The 27,825-nt window shown below is 41.1% G+C and overlaps 1 protein-coding gene across 1 annotated transcript; it reads right to left on the bottom strand.

Annotated features, from left to right (window-relative positions):
* On the bottom strand, positions 1-27,519 carry MEP1A (meprin A subunit alpha). The gene is made up of 14 exons (XM_027126813.1): positions 27,451-27,519; positions 27,341-27,365; positions 27,197-27,247; positions 23,575-23,615; positions 22,993-23,068; positions 20,922-21,039; positions 18,269-18,444; positions 13,658-13,879; positions 12,749-12,898; positions 8,636-8,851; positions 6,759-7,223; positions 4,223-4,396; positions 2,950-3,250; positions 1-773 (listed from the first exon to the last, which is right to left on the bottom strand). The coding sequence occupies exons 1-14, from the start codon at positions 27,517-27,519 to the stop codon at positions 608-610; spliced, it is 2,250 nt and encodes a 749-aa protein (XP_026982614.1). The 3' UTR covers positions 1-607.
* Positions 27,520-27,825: the final 306 nt, after the last annotated feature.

Here is a 27,825-nt window from a genome sequence, read left to right as displayed (position 1 = left end):
GGTACTGACGAAATAGTTATTGAATTTATTAAAGACTTTCCCTTAGAATCAGAGGAGGAAAGCAAATACTGCTGCTAGGAGGAATCTTTATTCGAAATTCTTTAACACACAAGACCCTAAAAGAATAATAAACCTATTGTGTCTGATGGAAAACAGGTATTTGAGTGTTTGATTCTAGTACAAAAAACATATGCGTTTCATTGCATACATATTACTTGCAGTAGAAAGGAGAGAGTTTCTATATCTTAGTTGTTCATTCAATTACTGGCTCATTTATTTGTTTTTACTGAGTGACCATGCATGCCGGGCCAGGCAGACTCCCAGGCACTGGGCTAACACGGTAAAGGTGGGTCTGCCCGCGTAGAGCTTACAGTATATGGGAAAGACAGTCTATTAAACAAGGGATAAGAGCGTCATCACACTAGATACATTTGGAGCACAGAGCAGGGTAACAGAACCATGTGAGGGTGGGGACAGGAAAACCATAAGGGTCACACAAGAGGCTGGAGGCAAAGCAAGGCCGATAGAAGCTGCCCCAAACTGCAATGAGCACGGGAAGGAAAGGGAGGCTCCAAGGGCTGGAGGTGCTTCTGCAGTCTAGTTGATGTCAGCGGGCATCACTGCCTGGCCTTTGGCGAAGGATGGAGATGATGGTGAAGGTCAATAAAACCATGCTGGCTGCGCCTCCGATCATCAGGCCCAGGAGGCTGCCGTGCACCTGCATGGCCTGACATCGCTCCCCAGTGTAGAAGAAGGCATGGCCAGAGACGCACCTGGGGAGACAGGACACAGGGGCGTGTGGGAACCACCTGAACCCCAAGGGCTTCCTGACAATAAGACCAACACAGCAACAATGGCAGGGGACACTCAGCAGTTACACGCACCTGGCCTCGTTCAAAGTGCTTTACACAAGTCAATTAATTTAATCCTGGAACAACCCTTTGAGGTGGTGCTTATTACCAGGCCATTCTCATCATCCTTATCTTTCAGAAAAGTTAGATAATTTGCTCAAGGCCACGCAGTTAGTAAGTGTCTCACTCTTGAAGTCTAATCTCTGAAGGTCTGTCTCCAGACCCTGTCCTCTTGGCTACCATATGCAAAGTTCAGGAGAAAGGTTTGGGACACTTAAAGAATGTGTTTGCTGACACACAGTAGTGATGGTTCAGCAAACTCCACCAACGGATGCTGAAATTAGTGGGTGAGGGTTTGAGGAAAGGCAAGATGTCTGCATGGTCTCCGAGTGTCTCTCCCAAGACATGTGTTAATTAAAGAGTGAGGAATGGTAACTTCTCAGGAGACAGGGCTGGCAGACACCCTCTTGGCCAGATGACAAGGTTAACCTCACCGGTAATAACACATATTGACATCCGGTACCCCTCACATGACACACTGAGAAGGTCAGATCACGTCTTGGTTCTTACCCAAAATGTACAACCCCAATATAATCATGAGAAGACATCAGATAAACTCAAATTGAGGAACAATTTGTAAAATAACTGATCAATGCTCTTCAAAAGTATCAAGATAATGAAAGACAAGACCAAGGACCAGCTCAGGATTGAAGGAGCTAAGGAGACATGAAAACTACATGGAACACGGGGTTCTGAATTGGATCCTGGAACAGAAAAAGTGTATTGGTGGAAAAACTGGGGAAATCTGGATAAGATGTATCGTTTAGTGAATACTATTTTTAATAGTATTTACCTTTGTTAATGCTCATTTCTTGCCTTTGCTAATGTACGGTGGTTATGTAAGATGTTGACTTTATGGTATGGGGAACTCTGCTGCATTTCTGAAGTGTATCTGTAAATCTAAAATTATTTCAAAATAAAAGTTTAAAAAAGAAAGAACATAGTGGAGATCAAAAAGAGCTGAGAAGAAATGTAGGTGTTTTGGGCCAAGCAGACCGGCTCCCACATCTGCTACTATTCTATCAAATGAAACTGATGCTTCTGTCATCACATACATCCTTTTAGGAAATATTTTATGCAAATAACAAACATTATAAAAAGAACTATTAAATATAGCAAACTGTGCTGACAGACAGACCTGGATTGCAAGTCTAAGCTCCAGCATTTACCATCTGGGTAATTTCAGACAAATTACTTACTTCTCTAAGCTTCAAATTTCTTATGCCCTAAGCGGGGATAAGAAGGGCCTTTATGTCACAGGGTGGCTATGAGGAATAATTTAGATCATGAATGCATACTGCTCAGGGGAGCATGTGACACAGAGCAAGCAGCCCCCAAATATCAGATATTCTTCTTCTTCTTATTGAAAACATAAATACGATAATAGTACAATTGCACTAATGAACAATACAAATAATAATTAATAACAATAATAACATTTGCAGTCAGGGAAGGTTTAAGCTTGGTCCTGAGTCCCTGTGGTGGAGCCTTGATGCTAAAAGCTCTGGGTCGGGACTTCCCTGGTGGTGCAGTGGATAAGACTCAGCGCTCCCATTGCAGGGGGCCCAGGTTTGGGCCCACATGCATGCCACTAGATCCCACATGCATGCCACTAAGAGTTCACATGCCATAACTAAGGAGTCTGAAAGCTTCAACTAAGGAGCCCATCTCCCACAACTAAGACCCGCTACAACCGAATAAATATTAAAAAAAAAAAAAAAAAAAAGCTCTGGGTCATTTTTGAGCCCTGCAGTGGAGTTCAAAGTTCCAGCAACATTCAAGATGCTGTTGACAATGTCCCAGAGGTAGCAAAGGGATACACGTGAAGAGACAGGAGATTTGGGACTCTTCTGCTCTGGCAGGACCCCTGCTCCGCCCTCTGATTCCAGGCACGGCTTTGTGGAGTCAAGGACCGACACGGTTGACCATCTGATGGCGTGGATGCCCTGACCTGAGACACGTGCCTTTTAGCAGGGTAAGCAGACATAGGGCTCCCCTCTGCCGGCCTACACCTGCCGCCCCAGGCCACAGAGCCTACCTGCAGCTCGCCATCCCCTTCACGTTCACACAGATGCCTTCGTTTTGACAAGGGTTCGGGTCACATGGGTCTCTGAAGTACTGGGGCCAGTTGTGGTCCTCCATGGGGCCCGTGTTGTCCACCGACCGCTTCTGTCGGCTGCGATGCCCCTGGTCCAGGCTGCCCAGTAGGTCTTTCTCTAAGGAGGCCTTTCCCGAACCTTCTTCTGAAGCCGGCTGCTCCTGGCCTTGGAGAACGAGGCTTTGGGGGACCAGCCTGCTGTCTTCAATGTGAACTTCAGTCTGCTCAAGGTGAGTGATATCTTGAGGAAAGAGACAAAGGGTGGTGAGGAAGATATATGATTAAACCTGACAACAATTCACTTCCACTCCTGGAGGAAGCTCCCTGGGCTGCCTCCACCCCTCTTGGTCACCACCTTTAGTGACGTAGAAAAGCGGCTTTGAATCCAGCGGATTTTCATGATGCCAACTATTTTATAGATGGATTATTTTTTATTGAAGTATAGTTGGCTTAAAATATTATATTCGTTTTAAGGTGTATAAATAGTCATTTGACATTTTTATAGATTACACGTCATACAAAGTTATTATAAAGTATTGACTATATTCCCTGTGCTGTACATTCCATCTTTGTAACTTATTTCATACATAGTAGTTTGTACCTCTTAATCCCCTGCCCCTATTTTGTCCCTACCCCTACCCCTTTCCCCTCTGGTAACCACTAGTTTGTTCTCTGTATCTGTGAGTCTGTTTTGTTATATTTGTTCATTTGCTTTGTTTTTTCAGATTCCACATGTAAGTAAAAACATACAGTATTTGCCTTTATCTATCTGACGTATTTCACGAAGCATCATGCCCCTCAGGTCCATCCATGCTGTTGGACATGGCAAGATTTCATTCTTTTTTTGCCATGTTTATGTTTAAAGTAGTCCAATCATGATTTTATTTATTTAACTTGAGAAGAGAAGCGTAAAGTGAGTATGAATAGACTGATTGAAACTAAATTGAAGTCAGCCAACTGTCACATTTGATAAGTTATACAAAAAGGTGACACTAAAATTTTAGTTTCTCCCCAGGACAGTTAAAATCGAGATGGGAGTCCTTCAATAAAAGAGCACAATGTGGTTCTCTTAGAGCACATCTTTTTTTTTTTTTTTTAACCTAGTCCCCCCCAAAGATCCCCACCTTCCATGAGATGCTTTAAAAAAATCCATGTAAAGTCAATAGAACACCCAGAACATAGGATTATTGATTCAGGAAAACCAGCAAAATACCTTCAAAGTCCACAAACAATATAAGGTCGTCATTTTTAAGGTAACTCCTCCTTTTCAGCATTTGGTGGGAGATGATAGCACCCCAGCCCCAGTCGATGCTTCTAAAACAGGCACAGCTCTTGTCATAGGACCCCACGACAGACGGCCTGTCCCAGATGACGGAGCCATTCGTTGCTGCAAAGTTACAGGTTACAGAAAATCACATTATCGCTTTACTTTTCACTTTCCATCTGTCTTTAATGAGTATAGAGAGCTTTTTTTTTAATTGAAGTATGGTTGATTAACAATGTGTTAATTTCTGCTGTACGGCAAAGTGATTCAGTTATATGTATATATACATTTTTTTACTATTCTTTTCCATTATGGTTTATCATAGGATATTGAATATAGTTCTCTGTGCTGTACAGTAGGACCTTGTTGTTTACCCATAAGAGCTTTGTTAATCAGAAAAAATGTGTTGGAAAAAAATCAGGTTATTTACTCTTTCCAGGAGAATTATGCTGGAGAGGGTGTGGAGAAAAGGGAACCCTCTTGCACTGTTGGTGGGAATGTAAATTGATACAGCCACTATGGAGAACAGTATGGAGGTTCCTTAAAAAAACTAAAAATAGAATTACCATATGATCCAGCAATCCCACTACTGGGCATATACCCATAGAAAACCATAATTCAAGAAGACATATGCACCCCAATGTTCATTGCAGCACTATTTACAATAGCCAGGTCATGGAAGCAACCTAAATGCCCATCGACAGACAAATGGGTAAAGAAGATGTGGTACATATATACAATGGAATATTACTCAGCCATAAAAAGGAACGAAATTGGGTCATTTGTTGAGATGTGGATGGATCTAGAGACTGTCATACATAGTTAAGTAAGTCAGAAAGAGAAAAACAAATATCGTATATTAACGCATGTATGTGGAACCTAGAAAAATGGTACAGATGAACCGGTTTGCAGGGCAGAAGTTGAGACACAGATGTAGAGAACAAACATATGGACACCAAGGGGGGAAAACCGCGGTGGGGTGGGGATGGTGGTGTGCTGAATTGGGCGATTGGGATTGACATGTATACACTGATGTATATAAAATTGATGACTGATAAGAACCTGCAGTACAAACAAACAAACAAACAAAACAACTTATACTAAACTTTCTTTGGGTTATTTGTATGGAAATATGTTAATATAAATGTTTCGGACATTACATGAAATTTCTAAAAATCTTGTATGTTCTGGTGCAGTAAGTCATAATTCTAGTTATTACTTTAAAATGTATATCTCAGAAATAACTAAATTTCCTTGTCAATTGCATTATTATGAACTTTCGTCAAATCTTTAACCGTGGTCATTTTTAAGTCTTTTGTCATTTACAGACAGGTCTGGGTGTACTCTGATGCTTTTGCAAAAATGTTCCTATAAAAGGTTTTCATCTTCAAGGAATTCATGGAAAAGACTGACAAGTACAGGTTTCTGGTAACTGACTATACTGCTGAACTGAATGAATAAGCATTTTCAGAACTCTAATGGAAAACTGATGAATTCATAAAAGTGCTAACAAAAGATCAAGTTAAAAAAAATTAATTACATGGGACTGAGTGAATTGATGAGGATGATTATAATTTTTGTAACTTTCTGTTTGAATAATAAACCCCCCCAAAAAAACCCCTGAGAATTGGGAGGGGGGTGGAGCAGCGAACCACCCCTGTGAAGGGTCATTGCCCACTACTGAGTAACTTTTCAATGAAGGGGAAGAGAGAGCTATAGCTTCTTCCTTTTAAGGCTTAAGTCTCTTCTTTTGAAAAAAAAAAATAGTTTGCCCGTTCCTTTATTCATGCAAGTTTGTTTCATGGACCTACTGACAATGAGTAATATTCCAGGACTCAGTGCATTAGTTTTGCACAAAGCCTCACAAATTCTGAGTATTTGAAAATGATTAGCTGGATCTGTCTTCTCAGACTGAGCTCAGTGAGGCAGGGACTGGCTGGTTTGCTTGTACTCTAAGGGACTGGCACAGAGCTTGGCACCTTGCAAGCCCTTACTTAGATGCTTGATGGATGAATTCAGGAAAGAGAGAGAGATAAGATGACACTGAAAATTTTCACTTACATAGAAAACAAACTTCTGGTTACCAAAGCGGAAAGGGGGTGGGAGGGATAAATTAGGAGTTTGGGATCAGCAGATACAAACTACTGTATATAAAATAGATAAACAACAAAGTCCTATTGAATGGCACAAGGAACTGTATTCAATAGCCTGTAATAAACCATAATGGAAAAGAATATGAAAAAGAATAAATATGTATATCTGAATCACTTTGCTGTACAGCAGAAACTAACACAACATTGTAAATCAACTACACTTCAATGAAAGAAAAAAGAAACAAGGACATTTTAACTTAATGCTCCAACATGACATTGCTGTAGATGTGCCCAAGGAGGAAATGTGAGGGGAAAGTTAATCTCTCCTGTACAGATGAGAACTGTGTCTGTTGGCCCTTCCAGGTGGAGGGGCAGGTCTTCTAACCACCTACCTGTAGACGTCTGGGACTTGGAGGTAGTGAACACCATGCTGGAGGACATTCTCTTCCTGACATCGGGTTCCTGGTCAAGTATTGTCATTATCACCTGTCTGTTCTCCACTGGCCACTCCAGGACAGCATCATTCTCTCCACTACACAGATGAAAGGCAAGTCCCAAGTACCCAGAGCTCGTTCTGCCATGAGGGTACAAGGTCAACCCCAAACCGTAGCCCTCTGAATTATAGAATCGAGGGCTCTGAAGCTTGTCCCCTTTAACTGTGTTCTGCAGGACTTGAGAGAACTTCCGGACCGTCCAAACCCCTGCGGGGCATGGGGTTTCTGTCAAAGTGATGTCATCCAGGTAAATTCCCCCACTCAAGTTCTGGGGGTCACCCTTTGTGCCCTGGAAAATGTAGCGAAACTTCTTTTCCTCTCTTAGTGTAACATGGGCAATTTTCCAATTTTGGTCCAAATCTCCTGAGGACAGAGAATAAAATTGGTGACAACTGTGACTAACATTTTTGGAGCACTTACTTGGAACCTCGTACTGTGGCAGGTGCTTTACATGAGCGATCTCATGTAATCTTCACAACAAACACAGGAGAGAACTGCTATAAGCTTGTTAAGGAACTTTTCCAAAGTCACATATCTAGTATGGGAAAATCGCTAAAAAAGAAAAAAAAAAAAAAGACACACTCTGATTTATCATAAAAGTCTTAATCATGAATTTGTTTTCCATTATTATTCCATTCTGCAGGTTCTGGGCTTTCCCCTGGGTTTGTTGGTATAAATGCACCCCACCCCCTTAATGTTAGCACTGAATGCACAAGTATTGGGCTGAACCGTATAAAACAGACCTTCGATAAGTTAAAGGTCAAACAATGGCAATTTCATATGTCCATATTTATAATCCTTGGTAACACAGCAAATTCTCAACTCTTAAAGGGTACCTAGCTGTCATCCCTCTATTTGATAAAGATGCTCTGTAAATTTCAGCCAGAAAAGTGAACCCCTCAAAACCATTATTTATAGTATTTTCTACCCACAGAGTGACCTGGGTAGAGACAATTTGGGCCCCCGTTCTTCTGAGTAGCCTTTACTGAGGAAGCCTCCACCCTTCAAGAGCAGCAGCTTCTTCTAGAAGTACACAAAGAATGCTTCCTTTATCCCATTTTAATTGAGAAATTCTTTGTTGAATGGAAAACTAGAAAAACACGTCTCTCCTTTTCTATTTATGAACGAACCACCACCATAATACAAGAATGTAAGTACTTAGTTTTTATAACCCTGGATCTTGATTTTCAGTCAGATTACTCTCACAACCAACTACCTTAGCATTTTAAGGTTTTCATGATCTTCTTATCGAAATACATAAAGTATCACTAAGGAATATATAAGTGCTTTTAGTGAAGTTAATGTATACAAGTCACTTGCTTGCCACCAACTTCACAAGTAGGTTTCAAGTTACCTCAGTGTATTAAATAGTGGTATCAATCAGTTTGCTGAAACAGAGGCAGCTTCCCTTTTACCTTCCAATCTCCGCCTTTGAATCACCAATTTTCTCTATTCTGTCTTTCTCCAAAGCTCTAGTGAAAACTAGATTTTTATATTCTGATTGGCCTTCTTTTTTCTTTCCCTGATTGGCCTCTTTCAATAGTATATTTCAGCCTCACCTGAACCCCCAATTTCTGAACGGTTAAAACATCCATTGAGTGGTTAAAACATGCCAGGCATTATGCATTTCAAAGAGGCAGAAGGGAGGTGGAGGAAAGGAAGGAAGAGGAGACAGAGGGGGAGGAGGGTGAAAAGGGAGAGGGAGGGGAAGGAGGAGAAAAAGCACAATCCCAAATACGAAGCCCAATCAGTCCTTGCAGGATGCCTTTAAGTACCTTGAAAGGTCTTCACCTTGACCAGCTTGCGAACGTTGCCCGTACCGTCATCCCTCCTGACCCAGACGATGAGTCTGTCTGAAGGGCTTCCTGTCATTTTATAGAAAAACTGCAGGCATTGCTGCTTCCTCTTTGGGTAAAGAATCCGAGACTCCAACAGGGCTGCCTCCTCTGCTATCCCCAAGCTGGTACTGAAGTACATGAAGTAGCCGGCACCTATGGAGAGAGGACCCTAAAGTCCCACCTCTGGCCACAAATACCCCAGGGTGCCCTCAGCCCAGGCAAAGTGAAACAGTGAGCAACAGCCATCATCCATGCAACAAAGGCTAGAACTCTTCTGGGGAAAATAAAAAGGTTGTTTGTCAGTAAATATTCTGTCTGTCTCCACGGACAGAATTGCTGGTCAAAGTCACAGCTCTCCACTGCCTCTTTTGATTGCCTTTGTTCCCAAGGTTGTGAAATGTACACCTCTGACTTAAGGAAATACAGACTTTAAGCAAAGTTGATGGAATCTAGTGTCTGTGAGATGAATTCCATTTTCTTCATTAACTTTGTTGTTTAGAGATTCAATCCAAGGAAAAGCGATGGCCTCCTAGCTATATAAGAAACTGTGGGATTCAAAGTTTTAGGAATTGAATTTTAAATATTCACAATGAGAAGGGTTCAGTTTCATCCTTTTGTAGCCTAATAACTGGGTGTACTATCAGTGGTAACGAATCACCTTCACTGTGTTCTAAGAAGGGGCATTCAAGGCATATTAGGGACCAACTGAGGATTTCTCCTGAATGTAAAGAAAGCCTTGGAGGAACACTAAGAAAGAGGGGAGAAAGGGTCTACATTTATGCCAGAGGCTGGGTTTGCCCCACTCATGTATCTCAAAATTCTCTCCCCCAAAACAAGCAGGTGGCTAAACAAATACATCACTTGGAAAACCAGCACACTTTTTCAAAGGCAAGGACAATGAACAATTCTTGCATATAAAGAAGTCATCTAGGGCTTCCCTGGTGGCGCAGTGGTTGAGAATCCGCCTGCCAATGCAGGAGACACGGGTTCGAGCATGTGGGTCCGGGAAGATCCCACATGCCGTGGAGCGACTAGGTCCATGAGCCACAACTACGGAGCCTGCGCGCGTCTGGAGCCTGTGCTCCACAACAAGAGAGGCCACGATAGTGAGAGGCCCGCGCACCGCGAGGAAGAGTGGCCCCCGCTCGCCGCAACTAGAGAAAGCCCTCGTGCAGAAATGAAGACCCAACAGAGCAATAAATAAATATAAAAATAAATAAATAAAAATGTTACCATTCTTTAAAAAAAAGAAGTCATCTAAACTTACTCCAATACTCAACCTCTTACCAAATGCTCCACTCAAAACATTTCATCAAGTAAAAATGAAGTGAGCACCTACAGTTCCAGGTACTTTGACAATATGAGTCCTTGCCTCATCCTGCCTCACATATGGGGCATGAGCAAGGATGTTTAAATAAGCTTTCCACAAAGCTGAAAAATACCATATGTCTTTCATATATCATCAGGGTAAATTATATTTGCCGGTATGTTCTTCTCAATACTTTATCTTACTAGCCTTAGACTTTTGTGTCGTGAATTGCTGAGGGCTTGCGTTAAGGTAAACAAGAGCTCACAGGGATAAGAAGGTCTCCTGGTTATCCTTGCTCAGGAATTCCACCAGTTGAGGTCAGAAGTATGAAGTGCAAGCCCAATAACTGAAGCTGAGGAGTCAGGAGACCTGAATTCTTGACCTAGAGCTGCCAGTAACTGGGTATTCATTCATCTCTCTGGGATTCAAGTGGGAAGTGGCTTCTATCCTTCGAGCTCTTTGAGTGTATGCATCTACCTGAATAAGGCAGTGCTCTCTAGCAAAGGAAACCCCGTCCCATTATCTGCCTCCTGTGGAAGAAGCATATGGCTGGTCAAGTTAACCTGAGAAAGCTTTTCTAGTTACCTCTCTGGGCTGTGGTCCTTTCCTTTCCTACTAAAATGCTAGAATATTCTTTCAGCAGATTCCTCTCACACGGAGATCACCTTTCTGTTTAGCTGGAACTTGCACATTAGCCTAGCAGCAAACCCACAGGAGAGATTAGATTAGAGGCTATGATGGAAATTTAAAGAGAACTTCAGGTGTAGATCACCCTTTGGACACTGGAGATTATATGTTTAATAATCTGATGTGTAACAGAGACTTTCGCCCTTTGCCAAGGTGCGAGGAAGAGTGGCAATTGTTGACAACCTCCGACATTCTCCCTGGTGGCCTGGCATCTGGGTGATAAGCTGGGTCTCTTCCGTGAAGGAACTCTTACCAACTCTCACACAGGCGTGGACTAAGGGACTTGATGATAGTCCAATCTTTAAAAGGCTATTATAATCTATAACCCCGCCTGCTTCCAAATAGGGTTGTACAATTTCAATGACAAGCACATAATAAAAGGGTGTTAAGATAGAAATTGGAAAATAAATAGAACCTCTGGAGAGAAGGGGATGATGGGGGAAATAAGTAGGGAGTCAGGCTGCTGGTCTGCCTTTGAAGATTCTAGATGTATTATCTCTTTCCAAGCTCGCTGGGAAGGATCAATAGCTTGATGGTCAGAGAGGCTTACAAAAAGCCAAAAGACTTAAACAGCAACAACAACAAAAACAACTTCCTGGGGTCACAATTAGCAAGTGGTGGAGCCAGATTTTAAACCCAGGTCTCTCCTGACTTTATGGCTTTTTCACTGCACAAACCATGTACAGGAACTATCTGAAGCTGTTATCCAATATGGCAGCTACCAAACGTATATGGTGACGGAGCACTTGAACTGTGGCCCGTCCAAACTGGGATTTACTGTAAGGATAAAATATACACCAGATTTCAAATACCTACTGTAAAGAAGTGTGAAGTATCTCATTAATAGTTTTTATATTGATTGCACATTGAAATGTTAAGATTTTGGATATATTGGGTTAAGTATATTACTAAAGAGAAGTTCCCTCATTTCTTTTTTATGTGACTGTTAGAAAATTTTACATATGTGGTGCGCACTGTAGTTCCACCGGAGGACGCTGCTGTTAGAGACATTGCCTTAATTTCCAAAGTCATATACATATATATATTTGGCTGCACTGGCTCCTTGTTGCTGCCCGCAGGCTTTCTCTAATTGTGGCGAGCGGGGGCTATTCTTTGTTACAGTGTGCAGGCTTCTCATTGCAGTGGCCCCTCTTGTTGCGGAGCATGGGGTCTATGCACGTGGGCTCAGTAGTTGTGGCTCGTGGGCTCTAGAGCAAATGCTCAGTAGTTGTGGCACATGGGCTTAGCTGCTCTGCGGCATGTGGGATTTCTCCAGACCAGGGATCGAACCCGTGTCCCCTGCATTGGCAGGCTGATTCCTAACCACTGCACCACCAAGGAAGTCCTACAAAGTCATATATTTTTTAAAATTAAAAAAAATTTTTATTGAAGTATAGTTGATTTATAGTGTCGTTGTTAGTTTTAGGTATACAGCACAGAGATTCAGATAGATAGATAGATAGAGATAGATAGATAGATGGATATAGATATTCCTTTTCAGACTCTTTTCCCTTATAGGTTATTACAAAATATTGAGTACAGTTTCCTGTGTTACACACACTCTGTATAAACTAGATAACCAACAAGTACAAATTCATATCAACCATTATGTCTGTATCAGTTTTGTCATCACTTAAATGAACCTTTCTTCTGCATGCCCAGAACCTGGATGCTTTTTATTGCGTTAATAATAAAGATATGTCGGGCTTCCCTGGTGGCGCAGTGGTTGAGAGTCCGCCTGCCGATGCAGGGGACACGGGTTCGTGCCCCGGTCTGGGAAGATCCCACATGCCGCGGAGCGACTGGGCCCGTGAGCCATGGCTGCTGAGCCTGCGCGTCCGGAGCCTGCGCTCCGCAACGGAAGAGGTCACAGGGGTGAGAGGCCCGCATACCGCAAAAAAAATAATAATAAAGATATGAGAAATGGTTTTTGTCCTCACTCAGAGTTCCAGGTTTGATAACTAGCATTCCAGCTGAGGCCAAACATGCCAGCTGCCATTTCCCCTTGAACCTGGAGAACCTCCATAATGTACCCCCTTGCTGCCTTCACTGACCTGTGCATCGTCCCTCCAAGGTGTGATCCGCTTGTCCAGGCTGAGTGCTGTCCTCATGGACCCAGTCAGCAGTATCTCTGGTACCCTGAATCATCCCACAGATGTTTGCCTTCTCAAAATCACAGTGGTCCAAAAGGGTGTGAGTTGTGGCTGCAAATGATATTTTTGTCACCTGGTTAAAAATTTAAGGTCTCTCATGTCAAATACCTAATGGCTAAGGCTACTAAGATGTCATTGTTTTAGCAGGATCATGAGCCTTTCGTTGTCTTGATTTTTCTCAATTGTAAGTCCTGCCATCATGCATTAGATAGCAGAACCTGCCGACACAGATGCAGCCCTACACACTTCACAGAGTCAAACTATAAAAAGGCTTACCATCATGCTTTTCTGTAAATGCCAACCATCGACTCCTTTAGATCAAGAATGAGGTACCTGTTATGCTGGGCTTTGTTCTTAGTAGATCTTCTCTACATACATATTGAACAGGATTAAAGAATGTGTCTCTGAAGACCAATGGGGCCATTTTAGAAAACATCCCATCTCTGAGCATTAGAGGACTCCAGGAACCACTAACCTGGACAAAGAATTTAAGATACAAAATACTTTCAAGCCTATAACTATCTTGGGCTTTACATAAGGAGGCATCCTTCAAAGGGAAGCTGAAGAAGTTGGACAATTCCAGCTCCTTACGTTGGCCCAATATTTTCACTTTACAGAACACAAACACATAATTGATTTTCATGACCATCTTGTGGGGTAGGTGTTACAATTTTTTCTAAGGATAGGGAAACTAATGTCCTTAATGAAATAGACAAATTAACAAAATTAACAAATTAACACAAAGGAAAATGTACAGGAGTCCCGTAAGGTCAGGGGGGTTACCCAGTCCTCAGACCCAGAGGTACTCACTGCAGTTGTACATTCTGTTCAGCCTCTCCAAATCGATAGCACTGAAATCCAGGCGCTGCCCAATGATGGAGTTAAACTCAGGGATCTTGGCTGTGATGGTGGGGACACTAGCATTCTTGTTAAATGAGAGAGGCTCGTAGTGCATCAAAGACTCGTAATCATAGGGTGTGTTGAGGTCTGTGATGAAGTTGTCATCGTAGGTGTTAAAGTTGTGCTGATAACCTGTCAAGGAGGGAATCCACAGGCCCTGATCAGTCATGTCATTTCCCCATCCTACCCTCTTTGACTAGATACTCAAGCAGAGACCAAAATAAGGGAGGGGGGGGGCAGAATAATGCATCTTTGATCTAAATATATATACATATTTAACATATTTTATAATTTGCACAATGTATATAAAATTAATATATATCAATGTTTACTAATAACATTGTAAAGTACTAATATATTATATAATAGTACACACAATTATTATAATGGATATTAAATAGAGAAAGCCTGTGGGCAGCAACAAAGACTCAACACGGCCAAAAATAAATAAATAAAATTAATAAATTTTTTAAAAAGTAAGAGGAAGCTGGTTTGAGTGGGAAAGAGTCATGAGCTGGGGCCACCTTATCCAGGTCAGGAGAACTGATTCGGAGAATCTTTCCCTAACTCCTCGTTCAGTAAAATTGTGTGGTAGCTTGAAACTGGCATAGTAATTAAATAAATGGGTAAATACTCCCAAAGAGAAAAAAAATACATGTTATAATTAATAATAAATATATACATATTATTAAATATGTGCATAATATACACATATATTATAATGTAAAGCGTACAATGCATGTTATTAAATGTATATTTAAATCAAAGATTCATTTTTATACATATAAATAAATAAATAAATGTGTGTGTGTGTATGTATGAGGATTTAAGAAAGAGAAGATAAGATATCAAAGTGGAGGCAGGTATTCCTCATGGTAGGAAAAGGAATTTTTGAACTCAGGAAAATATTCAGGATTGATTCATCTTGCTAACAGCCAAGTACCTCATCCACCAAGAGCTGTACCTGGCCAGCTCTCCAGCAATTTAGGAAAAAGAAATCTAACGGGCAGAAGGAAAGTTTAGCACCTGGCGAGAAAGTGGCGTCCTGTCAATCAAGGCTCACACTCTCCTGTTCTAGAAATTGCCCCACGGTGAGAAAAACAGAATAGGAAGAAAACTGACTTTCCTTCCAAAATAGAAAATGAAAATATTTTAAATGAGATTAGCATAAGTAAGAGAATATGCCCTGCAATGTGAAATGCTGAAATGAGAAACCACCCAGATACTCTTTTAATCCAGCAGCCATCAGGAATTTACTGGTTCAGCTGCAATAATGGGAAGTTCACGGTTTTTAATTCCCTTCTTAGGAAGTGATAGAAAAACTGAATGAGAATACTCATAACTCTCCCAGTCAAAACTTCCCACCTTCATCATCTCTTTCTCCCTTTCTAGCTTCCCATCCAACTGTTTTTAATAATTAGAAGAAAATGTGACCAACTTTCAAAGACATCAACTCAGGTACACTCAGGATTGGAGAAGTGTGGTACAGCCTGGCATTGGTCCCCAGATGCTTTTGGAAAAGCCCATGAACCCCTTTGATCAAAACTTGTTTTAACTATAAAATGACAATACTGATGTTACATCCTCCCAGCTCACAGGGGTTTTATGGGGACTTAATCCAAGAGGGATCGAAGCATTTTCAAAGTTGGTACAGAACTGCAAGAAATAAATAACCCCAACAGGGAAGGAGGAGAGTCATTCCTTCCAGAGCATGTGGTCTTCAGATGGCCGTTAAGGGGGCAAAATTATAAAAAGTATTTAGGGGGTGTGAGGACTTGGGCATGGGTCTGGGGTCTCCTGGTAACTCTCAGTGGTTTCCTAAGCAAGGCACTTTCAACTCACTGGCTGTTTTCCTTAACTTGCAATAAAATCATCAGGTTAAAATAGATAGTTTTATTCTTTATTATCCAAGGATACTTATCAGAATGCTTTACCAAATAAATGTTTTTAATACATTTTAAAATTTAACTCAACACATTTTTGTCATGCCTACTATTTACTGGGAGCTGTGCTAGGTGGGTGGTGGTCCCTGGCAATGACTAGGACAGGCATGGTCCTTCAGGGAACTCACAGCCGAGAGGTTGAAGAAGAAGTGATCTTGTAAACCAGAGCTCATGGGCAAAACTTTTGTGTAAAGCGTCAGATAGAAAATACTTTTGGCTTTGCAAGATGTATGGTCTCTGTCACAACTACTCAACTCTACTGTTATAGCACAAAACCAGCCATAGGCAGTATGTAAACAAATGGGCATGGCTATGTTCCAATAAAGCTTTATTTACAAAAGCAAACAGATATGGCCCACAGACTGTAGTCTGTAGACCCCCTGCTAGACCTCAGAAGTGTTTTGCTTAATAAAAGAAAACAGATCCAGAAAACACAATTCTGACTTCAGAAACAGAGATGGAGAGAACTATATGGCCAATACAGTATCTTCCTAGGTTAAATAATAAGATTGCCATCAACTGAAGATGAGATGCAATAAAGTCATAAATTACCCTGAGCAATAATACTGCCCTTGCTTATGATCTAAATTGGATTTGATGTCTCATTTGAGAAGAGTTCTCCAGTGATTGCAAGCAGTTTAGATATATGAAATTACACCTAATGAAAACACAGACAGGAGATGAGCAAACATGGTGAGTCATTCATGCTCAACCCAAAACTGAGCATGTCTGCAAATTATCCTTGTAAGTGTACAGGCTCCCTCTGAGAAAGGGGACCTCATATGGTCTAAAATGATCTTAAAAGCACCGAGCATTGTGTTCTTCAAGACTTAAAAATGCGAATGTTTTCTGCTTCCTCATGTCATTTTCAGCAGAGTTAAGTATATAAGAGAAAGTAAGAAATTCAGGCCTCTAGCAAATTCAGACGAAGTCTAATACTGCCCGGAGCCTCACAAGCAGAGATTCGGTCCTTTGATCTGCACTCTCCTGGCGCATCTACACAGACCCAGATATAAGGCAATTACCCCTGGGAGACAAAACATACTGTTTTTGATCTATTATTTCATACTTGGGTGAATATTGTCTAGAACTTCTCTAGATTGTATCGGGGGACAAAGAAGAATATTACTTGGCCTCTAGCTCAGTGGTTGAATGGTAGGATGGGTGGGAGTATAGGTGTGGGTCCAATCCTGGTAACAGATTAGGCTTTTACAAACCACATAGTTTCCCCTCCTCCCACCAGTACTCCACATTCATGAAATATCAGAATAGGAGGTGCCGGGAGGGACACAGATTGAGAAACCCCAGAGGTGATTTCGATAGGATTAGCCATCTGTATCCCTGCCTCCTGTGAGATCCAAGGTTACAGCTGACTCCAAGACGAGCCAGTTCTGGCAGAAGTCTTTTGGAGACTGCTATTTAATTGTAAAGTATGGCCAGTTCTTCCAAGTCCCTAAAATTATTAGAGATGCACTGCAATCTGAACTCATATGTTAAACTGGGATCTAAATGAAACAGATAATTACGAGGCAATGATTTGCTTCATGAAAACCATGTGTGGTCATAGTTAAGGCACTTCCAATACATTAAAGTTTCATTAAGCTATCACTGCCAAAATGATGCTTTTCCACTTCCTGAACTAATTCCTAATCAAACACGAGGTGTTGGGACTTCCCTGGTGGTCCTGTGGTGGTTAAGATTTCACCTTCCAATGCAGGGGGTGCAGGTTTGATCCCTGGTCAGGGAGCTAAGATCCCCCATGCCTCATGGCCAAAAAAACCAAAACATAAAACAGAAGCAATATTATAACAAATTCAATAAAGACTTTAAAATCGAAAGAATCTTTTTTAAAAAACCAGGTGTTTTCAGAAACACAGCATGGAATGTCCATTGGTAAACTGAGTTATAACATTTTCATCAGAATTTTTAGAATAACTGCATAATAACATGTGAAATAAAACTGTGTTATCCTTTATGGGTTGGGGGCAGAAGGAAAGAGGTGCTTAGAAAGGAGAAAAAGACTTGTGCATTTTGATGAATCAGAAAAACTATTAGCTAGAATTAACACAATTGGGAGTGCAAATTCAGATAAAAGTTGGTTTTGTTTTTTGCTGTAGTTGTTTTGTTTTTAAACACCTATTGTTGATTTGGTAAAGCACCAAAAAAAATGCTGGAGTACGTCTTCGGATTATCATACAGTCAACTAAACCTCATGCAGTTTTCTACACAAGATTTCACATGCAGAAAAAGGACCCTGACATCCTCAGGGACCTAATTCATTTTACTCACTAAGACAGGAGAATAGAATTTTAGATAGATTTTCAACAAAAACACTGAAACAAAGCAAGAGCTTTTGATGATCAGTTAACCCTACATTTAGTTAACCACCATTCGCCTTTCCCTGAGACACTTATATGGGATCAGTTGTGATCAGATGAGCACAGCCTACGGGAGAGGCCATATTTTGTGTTCCTCCTGGAGAAATTGAAGCTCCCATTCATACATAGGTTTGGCCTGGTCATCCCAGGGTTGGGCTGAGCAAGTGATAAAGATAATAGCACCTTGGGTTCATACACACCTGGAAGAATTTCATCCCACCAGATCTTCACATAATCATCCCGGTCCGTCCTTGACTGCTCATGGTAGAACCCCAGAGCATGCAGGATCTCATGTTCAATGATGGCCTTATAGTCGCATCCCTGGCCAATGGAAAGGTTCTGTCCTACGTGTCGGTCGCCAACCTCAGACCAGCACCTTTAAAGAGAAGAAAGAAATTTTCTTCTAGAGAATTCTTAAGCAGCTGTAATTCATAGGATTCCAAAACACAAATTAGGTTAGGTTTGAAGAAATTTAGGTTTGATTTCAAAAAGAAACTACTGATACCATTCTCATCAACATAGGGCACTGGTGAAAAAAGCAACATTCCCTGGAGAGAATATTATGCAGGCTTTAAAAGTGATAGGCCATTATAAAAGTACGCCTACATACTCAGAGGCAAATCAATCCTAATAATGCATCAGGTAAAAAGAAGTAAAAATTGGCATTTTTCTTCACCTTCACAAACCCATGGGGCATTCCAAAGAACAACACTATTGCTTTTATACCACAAAGCTGTCTGAGCAGTGGCTGTGGTTGATTTATGTCTTCTCCTTTACATTTTCATGACTTTTCAAATTTCCTATAATGAGCAGGCATATATTTTATGATCATAAAAAAGAACCTCATTAAAAATGCAAGTTAATCAAGTTCATTTCTTGGGGTATTACCCAATCTGCAGCATTATGACAACACACAGCAGGTGGCCTAACTTATGACTGAAGGGCTCCAGGCAAGAAGGACCCATAAATTCCCTCAGAAAATAGTGGACTCAGGAACTGCTAGCAGATACTCTAAATTCCTCGTGTGCAGCCTCTTTCCCTCTTTTTCCCAATTATTTTTGTCTTTTCTCGTACATCTGATTTTCCACCTCAACAAGGATCTATACCTTAACCAACGCTCAACAGAATAAGAGATCTGACAATAGTTTAAATGCTACCAGTGAATTGTGAGTTCCTTGGTGACAATCACATTAAATTACCTGCCACTGTTTTCCCAAGACTGCTAACATCATATAAGTTCAAATGCTAATAGGCTTGATTTCTACTCAAAGATAGACCTTAGTTATTTTCTAACAACTTTATTAAGGTATAATTGACATACCATAAAATTCACCAATCTTAAGTGTACAATTCAATGATCTTTAGTTAATGTACTGAGTTGTGCAAACATCACCATTATCACCTTGCCTGACGGTAGCATTTTATTACCAATTCAGAGTTAACTCTGCAAAATATCCACCATCCAGAGGGAGCATTTATTATTTATCTTTTTTTTAACATCCCTCCCCAAAGGAAAGGTGTAAGTTGCAAAATACGGTAACTCCACCACTCTGTAAATCTTTGACCTTGTCCTTCTGAAAGAGCCCAGTTAACCTCCAGCTTCAGAGGACCAGGATCCTGAAGGGTTTGGGGCACTTTGGGCCAGCCCCTTTTCTGGACCCTCTTCCTCCCTTTTCCTCTCCCCTAACTTAAGTGTAATAGAGACATCTCCCGACCACAGGCAATAAGAGTCCCCCGAATTCGGGTTTTCTCTCTCTTTCCACCTCCCATTTGCCCTTCCCTTTCCTCTACCTCTCCATCCTTCTCCTTTCTTCATCTCTCTGCCGCTCAGCTTGGCTCTGCCTGAGTCTTCACTTCACACTATGTCCTGCTTCTGCGGTCACCATAGCATACTAGACCTATTCACTTGTTATTACTCCACCACCCCTACTTGCCAAGCTTACACCTTTTGAGGTCTAAGACTCTTCTCGAGGAGCTAAAGCATGTGCTAACTTCCTTCTTTACGTCTGTTACCCATCCATGATTAACAAAATCCCCACCTTCAGAGCTAGACAACGAAATCCAGGCAACACCTAGAGGCCATGTTGGGAACTGCAGTGTGAAGAGATACCTCCAGCTGGGTCTTGAAGACACAGACCTACAGAGTCACGGCAGATGGTGGCTTTGCTTCGCAACTTCATCTAGCTCAGACTGGTTGATATACGCACCGCTTAAGACAAATGTCTTCTTTCTTGATATACCATTTATTTCTTCTTAGAAATAAGTAACTCTGAAAAGCAAATCTACATCTAGAACTTTTCAAAGAGGTCCAGCCATCAGAGTACTATACTTTAAAACAGAGCCATTAAAAGGATGCATTTTATACTTTAATAAACCTGACAAAAAAAAAAAAAGGGGCTTCCGTGGTGACGCAGTGGTTGGGAGTCCGCCTGCCGATGCAGGGAACGCGGGTTCGTGCCCCGGTCCGGGAGGATCCCACATGCCGTGGAGCGGCTGAGCCCGTGAGCCACGGCCGCTGAGCCTGCGTGTCCGAAGCCTGTGCTCCGCAGCGGGAGAGGCCACAACAGTGAGAGGCCCGAGTACCAGAAGAAAAAAAGGACTGTAATTTAAAGCATAACCTCAACCCAGGAAAAGAACTGAGATGAGTCTCCCTGGTTCCCCGAGGTTTCCAAACAATTCATTCTCTACAGAGCTCATTAAAAATGTGATGCCACTTTAAAAAATTCACAGTGAAAGATTTGAGTTTGCTTTTAGTTTCCTTCCAATTTCTTCTTTTAGCCTTTGAAAGAGATGTGTCACTTTTTATAATCAAAGGACATGTGATTTTCACACTCTGTAAAATTTCATACTAACCCATCAAACTTCTGAAAGATGATGTATGAGCTCTCTCCTTCATAGGGCTTGAAATCCACACAGGACTTGAGGCGGAACATTTCAAAGGCATAGAGAATAGCTCCTTTGGCATTCAGTGCTGCAGAAATCAATAAAAATATCAATGAGCCTTAGCTAGCTCTTGGATAATATATACAACCTATGAACATAGAAAATCACGCCACCACATGAAATCCACTTGGGTCCATGACAGATTTTTTTTTTTATAGTAAATAGATCCCTTGAAAACTAAAACTGACACATTATTTGTGGATATAAACACTAAGTGCATATGTTAAATACATAATGTATATATATCTACAAAATAAGAATACACTTACGTATGTGTGGTTGAACAAAATCATAACTTCCCCACTTTCTCCCTTTCATTATCCCCCATTTAAGCAGAAGTTCTGAGTACCTTCCCTCAGGAGAGCCGCATGGCAGAGCACAAGACAGAAGTGATTCAAGCCACTTCTGTCTTCTGGATAAAGTACTTTGAAGAGTGTTGGGAAAGGGATTCCTTCCCCCAATCTAAAAAGTCACCACTCTTGCTAGAGGAAGAGAGCAGAGCTTACAGAGGTTTATGGCTCCTGAAAGCATAAGAAGTATGTGTAATATTTATGCTGCTTCCCTGTAGGACCCCCAATAGATGGCAAGCCTAGATAGGCAGCTCTGCAGGCAGCCTTAGAAAAGAGTTCTGTAACCCAAGTTTGGAACCAAAGCAGCAGAAGCCTTAGGGACCTATAGATGCCTATTAGTAACCTTTGTGGATCAATGACCAAAGATCAAATATCATTCCTTTTGCCTAATCTGCACGTGTACATACCTTGGTATTGCATAAGACAAGGATGGGTGGGGGAGAAAGATACTCCAAAGGAAAGGAGATTGTTTCTTACCGTGTGTGTGTGTGTGTGTGTGTGTGTGTGTGTGTGTGGTTTTTAATCCCATCAACTTGTTGGAGGTAGGTCTCTAAGTTACAACTTAAGCTAAGTTCTATAAAATTAAATTATATTCTTGCACATTTGATTTTCAGCATTCTCTCAAAGAGTTTCTAATTCTTGGCACTTTACCACATACTTATCTCATATTTTTAAAATTAATGTTTCTTAAATCATGTCCCAGTAAATAGGGATGCTCCTTGAATTTCCAAGTGCCCTGTCAAACACTGGGGAAAAACAACTCAGCTCAATTTTCCATAAAATAACTGAGAAAAACAGCACTTGTTACTACGTAGCTTTTCTCCAGAAAAGGCATGGGAGGCAGCACTAATAAAAAGTGATGGAAAATTCTTGAAACATAATCTATGTCTCCTGACAAGGCGAGCAGCACAGCAGCTCATTAAGACTGAGCAACATTGTCCTAGCTTCCCCTCTCCTCTTGCCCATCCACAGAGGATGGGCCTCCCAGACAAGCACTGCATCATGGTGGCTGCTGAGCTGTCAGTCAGGGGCTTGATGTCGGCCAGTGTCCACGCGTGGCTTCTAATATTTATTTATTTCCACCAATTACTATTTTCAACAATGAACAAAATGCAACTGATTTCAGTCCTTTATATTAAGAGAGAGAAAAGAATAGAAAATTTTAATACAGAGGAACAAGGACAATGAAATATAGTCTTTTCTATTTCTCAAAAGGGTGACATGTTTGTCTTGCAACAGAAAGGGAAGAAATCAGTATGTTGAAACTAGTATCCTGGTACCATATTTAGATTCAACCTAAACAAACTGTTATTGCAAGTGCACATTTTTCATTGCTATGATGTCAAATTATATTTCATTTTTGTTCTTTGTGTTGCTCTTGGTCTGATTAACATGTTAGTGTGTTCTGCATTTTAAAAATCATTATTTGATACTCTGTATCTCAGACTGGTTAAGCAGCATGGGTTCAGATGTAATGTCATGCCTCTCATACCGTACGGTAAAGAACTGTCAGAGCTTAGAAACCCTTTTATACGTTGGTAGTTACCCTAAGTCTGAAGCTGATGATCAGGAGGAGAGGTGAGACAGAAGAATTCAACTCAAAACTCCTAATGAAGAACAATTAATATTACCCAGATTGTCGGCCAGGATGTAAGGGATGGGGAACTTCCACCTGGCGCTGGGGTCTCTCAGGCCATTTCTGGAATTCTGCAGAAATAAAGGCAAAGGTGACTGGACAGCTGGTCTCCTTGGCTTCCCCCTTCTCTAAACTCTCACACCACTAACAATCTGTCACACAATTCAAACAGTTTAGTCAACTTATCTTCTGATTATATTGTAAAATCAATAGAAGTTCATTACAGACATTTTAGAAAATTCCAGAGAAATTTTTGAGAACCAAATAAAGGTGACCTACAATTCCTCAAAACTGAAATAGCCACTTTCAATATGGTGGTGGATTTCCTTCTCTCTCATGCTCCACTTATTAGGAAAATTGGATGGACAAGCAATTTAATAATTATAGACTGTCTTGTACTGTTCGCTAATGTTTTTGTCTGTTTTTGTTTACCAGCAACCACAGTGGAAGTCTTTGTGGGTACAGATTATAGATGAGATTTTTTCATCTCAGTGGCTGGACACAGAGCAGAAGCTCACCATCCTATGACACAGCCAGTCCTGGGGGGAATGTTATTGTGTTCCTAGCAGGTACTCACCTGTAGAAAAATGTCCCCCTGAAAGAGGTCCAAGCCTGCAGCTAGACATGGATTTTAAAAAAAGAAATATTTGAATGAGAATTACTAAAAGGGATCTCTCAAAATAAAATGAATCTTTTCTATTGTAAGTCTTTAGTTGTTAATCTTTATGTGGTGAAACTCTTTTGAAACAATGCAAAAGTTTCTTCTAATTGAACAAATGTAAATAGCCAATAAATATCAGATATTGTCACATTCTCTATTGTCATTTTTGGAACAAGAAACCTAGAAGCCATTATGCTTAGTGAAATAAGTCAGACAGAGAAAGACAAGTACTCTATGCTATCACTTATATGTGGAATCTAAAATATAAAACAAACAAGTGAATATAACAAAACAGAAATAGATATAGAGAACAAACTAGTGGTTACCAGTGGCAATAGGGAAGGGGGTTGGGAAGGGCAAGATAGGGGTAGAAGATTAAGAGGTACAAACTACTATGTATAAAATAAATAAACTACTAGGATATATTATACAGCACAGAGAATATAGTCAATATTTTATAATAACTGTAAATGGAGTATATCTTTGAAGATATTGAATCACTCTGTTGTACACCTGAAACTAATATTATGGTGTAAATCAACTATACTTCAATTAAAAAAAAGAAAAGAAATCTTGTCCAAGAATCTTAAAAGTAAGAGACAAGTGAGAAGGAATCTTTTTGGTCATTGACTTCAAAACTCTTACACTTTGGGGGTCAAAATGGGACTTCCTGAGACAGGAAATGAGGTACCAGGTGGTCAGCAGCTGAGTGAGCTATAGAATTTCCCACTTCCCGTCCAGGGTCCTTTCTGCTATTGTACTATCCTTCTTCCCCACCCTAGCTAAATGGGTTGATTTTGCTCTTCCCCATGAAAAAACAATGGTGTCCTCCAAAGCCAAGCTCAGGGTGCTGCCCTGATAATAAAGAAGACCTGGCAAATATGGGTAGATCCATTCAAAACCATGGCTCCAAACATCTGCTGTCAGGACCTTAGCAGAATATACTTTCTCCCTGATGGCATTGGTAAGATCCTTAAAAGGGAAGATCCTGGTGGGAAAACTAAGGGCATTTAAAAGAATGTCACTTCTTATTACAGCCTAAAGTTTGACAAGCATCCTTCCCTTGAAAACACAGACTACTTCAGACAGAATCATCAGATCATACTTCATTCTGAGAACAGCCCCTGATTTACAGCTGGAAAATCAAACTAGAGGATAATCACCACAACTTCACATGGAAACAGGGGTCTCATTTGGCAAAGCTTACAGCTCATTCAGGAGCTGGGTGGAGGTGTTATTAACACCGTGGAGGTGTTATTATGATGAGGCTTCCTGGTTGTGCTTGTTAATGACTAACTAAGGCTGTCCCTGAATCACTCCCTCCCTCATGCCCATATTTCCTAGATTTACTTAACCTCAGGACCATAACCTAGTCATATAACAGCACAATTAAACAACAACAAACAGCAGTGACGCCACGGCCTCACAGGCAGCAGGACCCAGGTTTTGAATTGCCTTTTCAGTAGGGCTACTATGGGCTGGTCCATCCATACTCTTGCCTAGGCCGGTCCTGGGCAAAATGATGCATTTCTTGACCCCTGGCCTGGATGAGGGAAGGGCTCTTCCAGAGCAATGTGAAGAAGCCTACTGGGACCTTGGCCCCAAGGGCTGGTCAGCATGGATGGGGTCACAGAGGAGTGAGAGAGTGCAGTAGGAGAATTTCACCAAGAAGTACAGATCCATTGAAAGCAAGCCCCAGCCTGTTCACTACCCAGTTTGTTCATGAAACATATACTTATTAAGTGCTTAATGTGTCCTATGCCTTGTTCTAGATGCTGGGGATATAGTGGAGAACAAAACAAAGCACTCGGGGAGATGACATTCTTGATTGGAGAGGAAGGGGATACAAATAAATAAATAAATGTAAAGTACGGCTGATGGTGAAAAGCATAATTGAAAAAAAAACCCCGTAAAACAGAGTAAGAAGGAAAAGAGTGCTGAGGTGAAGGAGGGTTGATATTCATAAATGGTGGTCAGGGAAGGCCTGCCTGAGGAGGTGGCATTTACGCAGAAATCTAGTGGAGTGGGGAGTGAAGGAAGGGAATTGAAGGCAGGGGCAACAGCAAATAGAAACATCCTGGGGCAGGAAAGCCTTGATGGTTTAGAGCAGCCTTAATAGGGGGGAAATAAATCTAATCTCATTGGTGTTGAATCCTCTGGGGGATTCTGATGCTAAAGTTTGAGAAGCACTGCTCTAAAACCTCAAAGCTTTCCTGCCTCAGGACCTTTAAGATACAGCAGATCCTCTGAATTACAGACACCTTGACTGCCTGACTTTAAAGAGAGAGGGCTTGATGCCTGGCTCTGAAGTCTTGAGACCCATGCACCCATTTACTTTCCTAAGTGATTTCTACTTTACCCCTGCAATCATTCTCAAGGTTTTCCAACTAAATATCACCTAGACTGGCTTCCCTGTAAATGGGACAAAGCCAGAGGAATTTACCCCTAAGGTATGGGATTTTTTAGTTTTACATTCTTCATATAGGACTGAGCTATTAAGCTATGAGTCACAAGACCTGGAGGTGAGCTCTACCACTGCCATCTGTGGTCTTGGGTGAGTCAACTTGACCCAAAGGAGCCTCCTGTTCCTTCCTGCAAAATGAAAATAGCACTCACCCCATTACAGATTTTTTTTTTTTTTTTTGCGGTACGCGGGCCTCTCACTGCTGTGGCCTCTCCCGCTGTGGAGCACAGGCTCCGCAGCCATGGCTCACAGGCCCAGCCGCTCCGCGGCATGTGGGATCTTCCCGGACCGGGGCACGAACCCGCGTCCCCTGCATCGGCAGGTGGACTCTCAACCACTGCGCCACCAGGGAAGCCCCCCATTACAGAATCTGACAAATAAATATGCAATTGGATATGAAAGCTTTTGTAAACTATAAGGTACTTATGATCAGAAATATGGAACCTCTGTTTCCCACCAATTCTAACCAAAGATACCCAGAATGTCGCAGCTTCTCCCCCATTTTAGAGACAGGACGAGAGAGAAAAGAGAGACGATTACTTGGCATCTCTCTCCTCTCAGTAAGGGATGAGACCAATGGATTTCTTCAAGGAATGTTTTTGTGGACAAGATGTCGAAACAGAGACACTTCACACTCCTCTCCAAGTCCCAAGCAAACAGTTGTTAGTGAATATGATGGGCCAGTAAAGGGACTGGGGTTTTTTCCCCACTAAATATAACCAAAGGCATATTCCTTACATTTTTCTTTAGCAAGCAAAATAATCATCCATTTTCCCTTCTTTTTTCTTTTTTCAAAATGAAAACTGGAAGAATAAATTTTTTACCAACAAAAGTCTTGTTATATATTTCTAGATCCACTGAGCACTCACTAGTTCTAGAAAATTTGGTCTAACCATTATTCTCCTTCCACATTTCCATTTTCAGAAACTCTGCAAATTCTAATGAGGCACGAATGAACAGTTCTCTCCTAAAGTTACCCAATACCATACTACGAAGGTTAAGAGATTTTCAGCAATTCTATCACAGGATTTTAAATTATTTAAAGGCATTAATGATGGCAGAAATTACACCCACCTAAATTGATTTCTGAAATATCCTTCTGTTCATCAAACTCTCCATCATGTACTGTTAAAAGTGGGGGAAAATATTGTTACCAGTATTGCTGAACAAAAGAGAGAAAGTTCAGAAAACACTCTATACATTTCAATTAGTTCTTACCATTTCCTTTAGAAAGATGCTTAATCTGAAAAGAAATAAAGATACAGTAAATGGATAACATATACTACAATGAATATTTCTAAATACCATGAAGAACAGAACCTACTTACCGATACAGCTGCTATGTGGGCAAAAAACAAGATGAAAGAGAGAATGCAAGCAGATCTCGTCCAAATCATTTTTGCAAGTGAACAGATTTTAGCAAAGACACCTTGTGATAAGTACTTGGACCTTGCTCTGGCTGTCATATTAGAAACTTTGACCCTTACATGTGTTCTGTAGCATTTTCTGAAGCATTGAAGTCGTCAAAGAAAATGTCTTTGCCCCATTTGAGGACAGATACTAAGTTTAACAGAAAAGCTCAGGTTCCAGAGACCAGGGAAAAGTTTGAAAAAGTTAATATTGAGATAAGCATATAAAAATAAATGACATTCCTGTACACTAGCAATAACTGTTCACACAATATAGTAGGTAAAAGAGCCATT

This window comes from Aethalodelphis obliquidens, unplaced genomic scaffold (assembly GCF_003676395.1).
Source record: "Aethalodelphis obliquidens isolate GAN/ISIS:26980383/991018 unplaced genomic scaffold, ASM367639v1 scaffold31, whole genome shotgun sequence".
Lineage (NCBI taxonomy): Eukaryota > Metazoa > Chordata > Mammalia > Artiodactyla > Delphinidae > Aethalodelphis > Aethalodelphis obliquidens.
This window is presented reverse-complemented; position numbering and strand designations above follow the sequence as displayed.

What these genes read in the sequence shown, in the direction of transcription:
- MEP1A (XM_027126813.1), bottom strand. Translation starts at nt 27,519, where the DNA reads ATGATTTGGACGAGATCTGCTTGCATTCTCTCTTTCATCTTGTTTTTT. An exon ending in CCCACATAGCAGCTGTATCG is followed by an intron (nt 27,366 to 27,450) that starts GTAAGTAGGTTC and finishes ATTTCTTTTCAG; the next exon opens with ATTAAGCATCTTTCTAAAGG. An exon ending in GAACAGAATGTACAACTGCA is followed by an intron (nt 12,899 to 13,657) that starts GTGAGTACCTCT and finishes TATCATTTGCAG; the next exon opens with CCACAACTCACACCCTTTTG.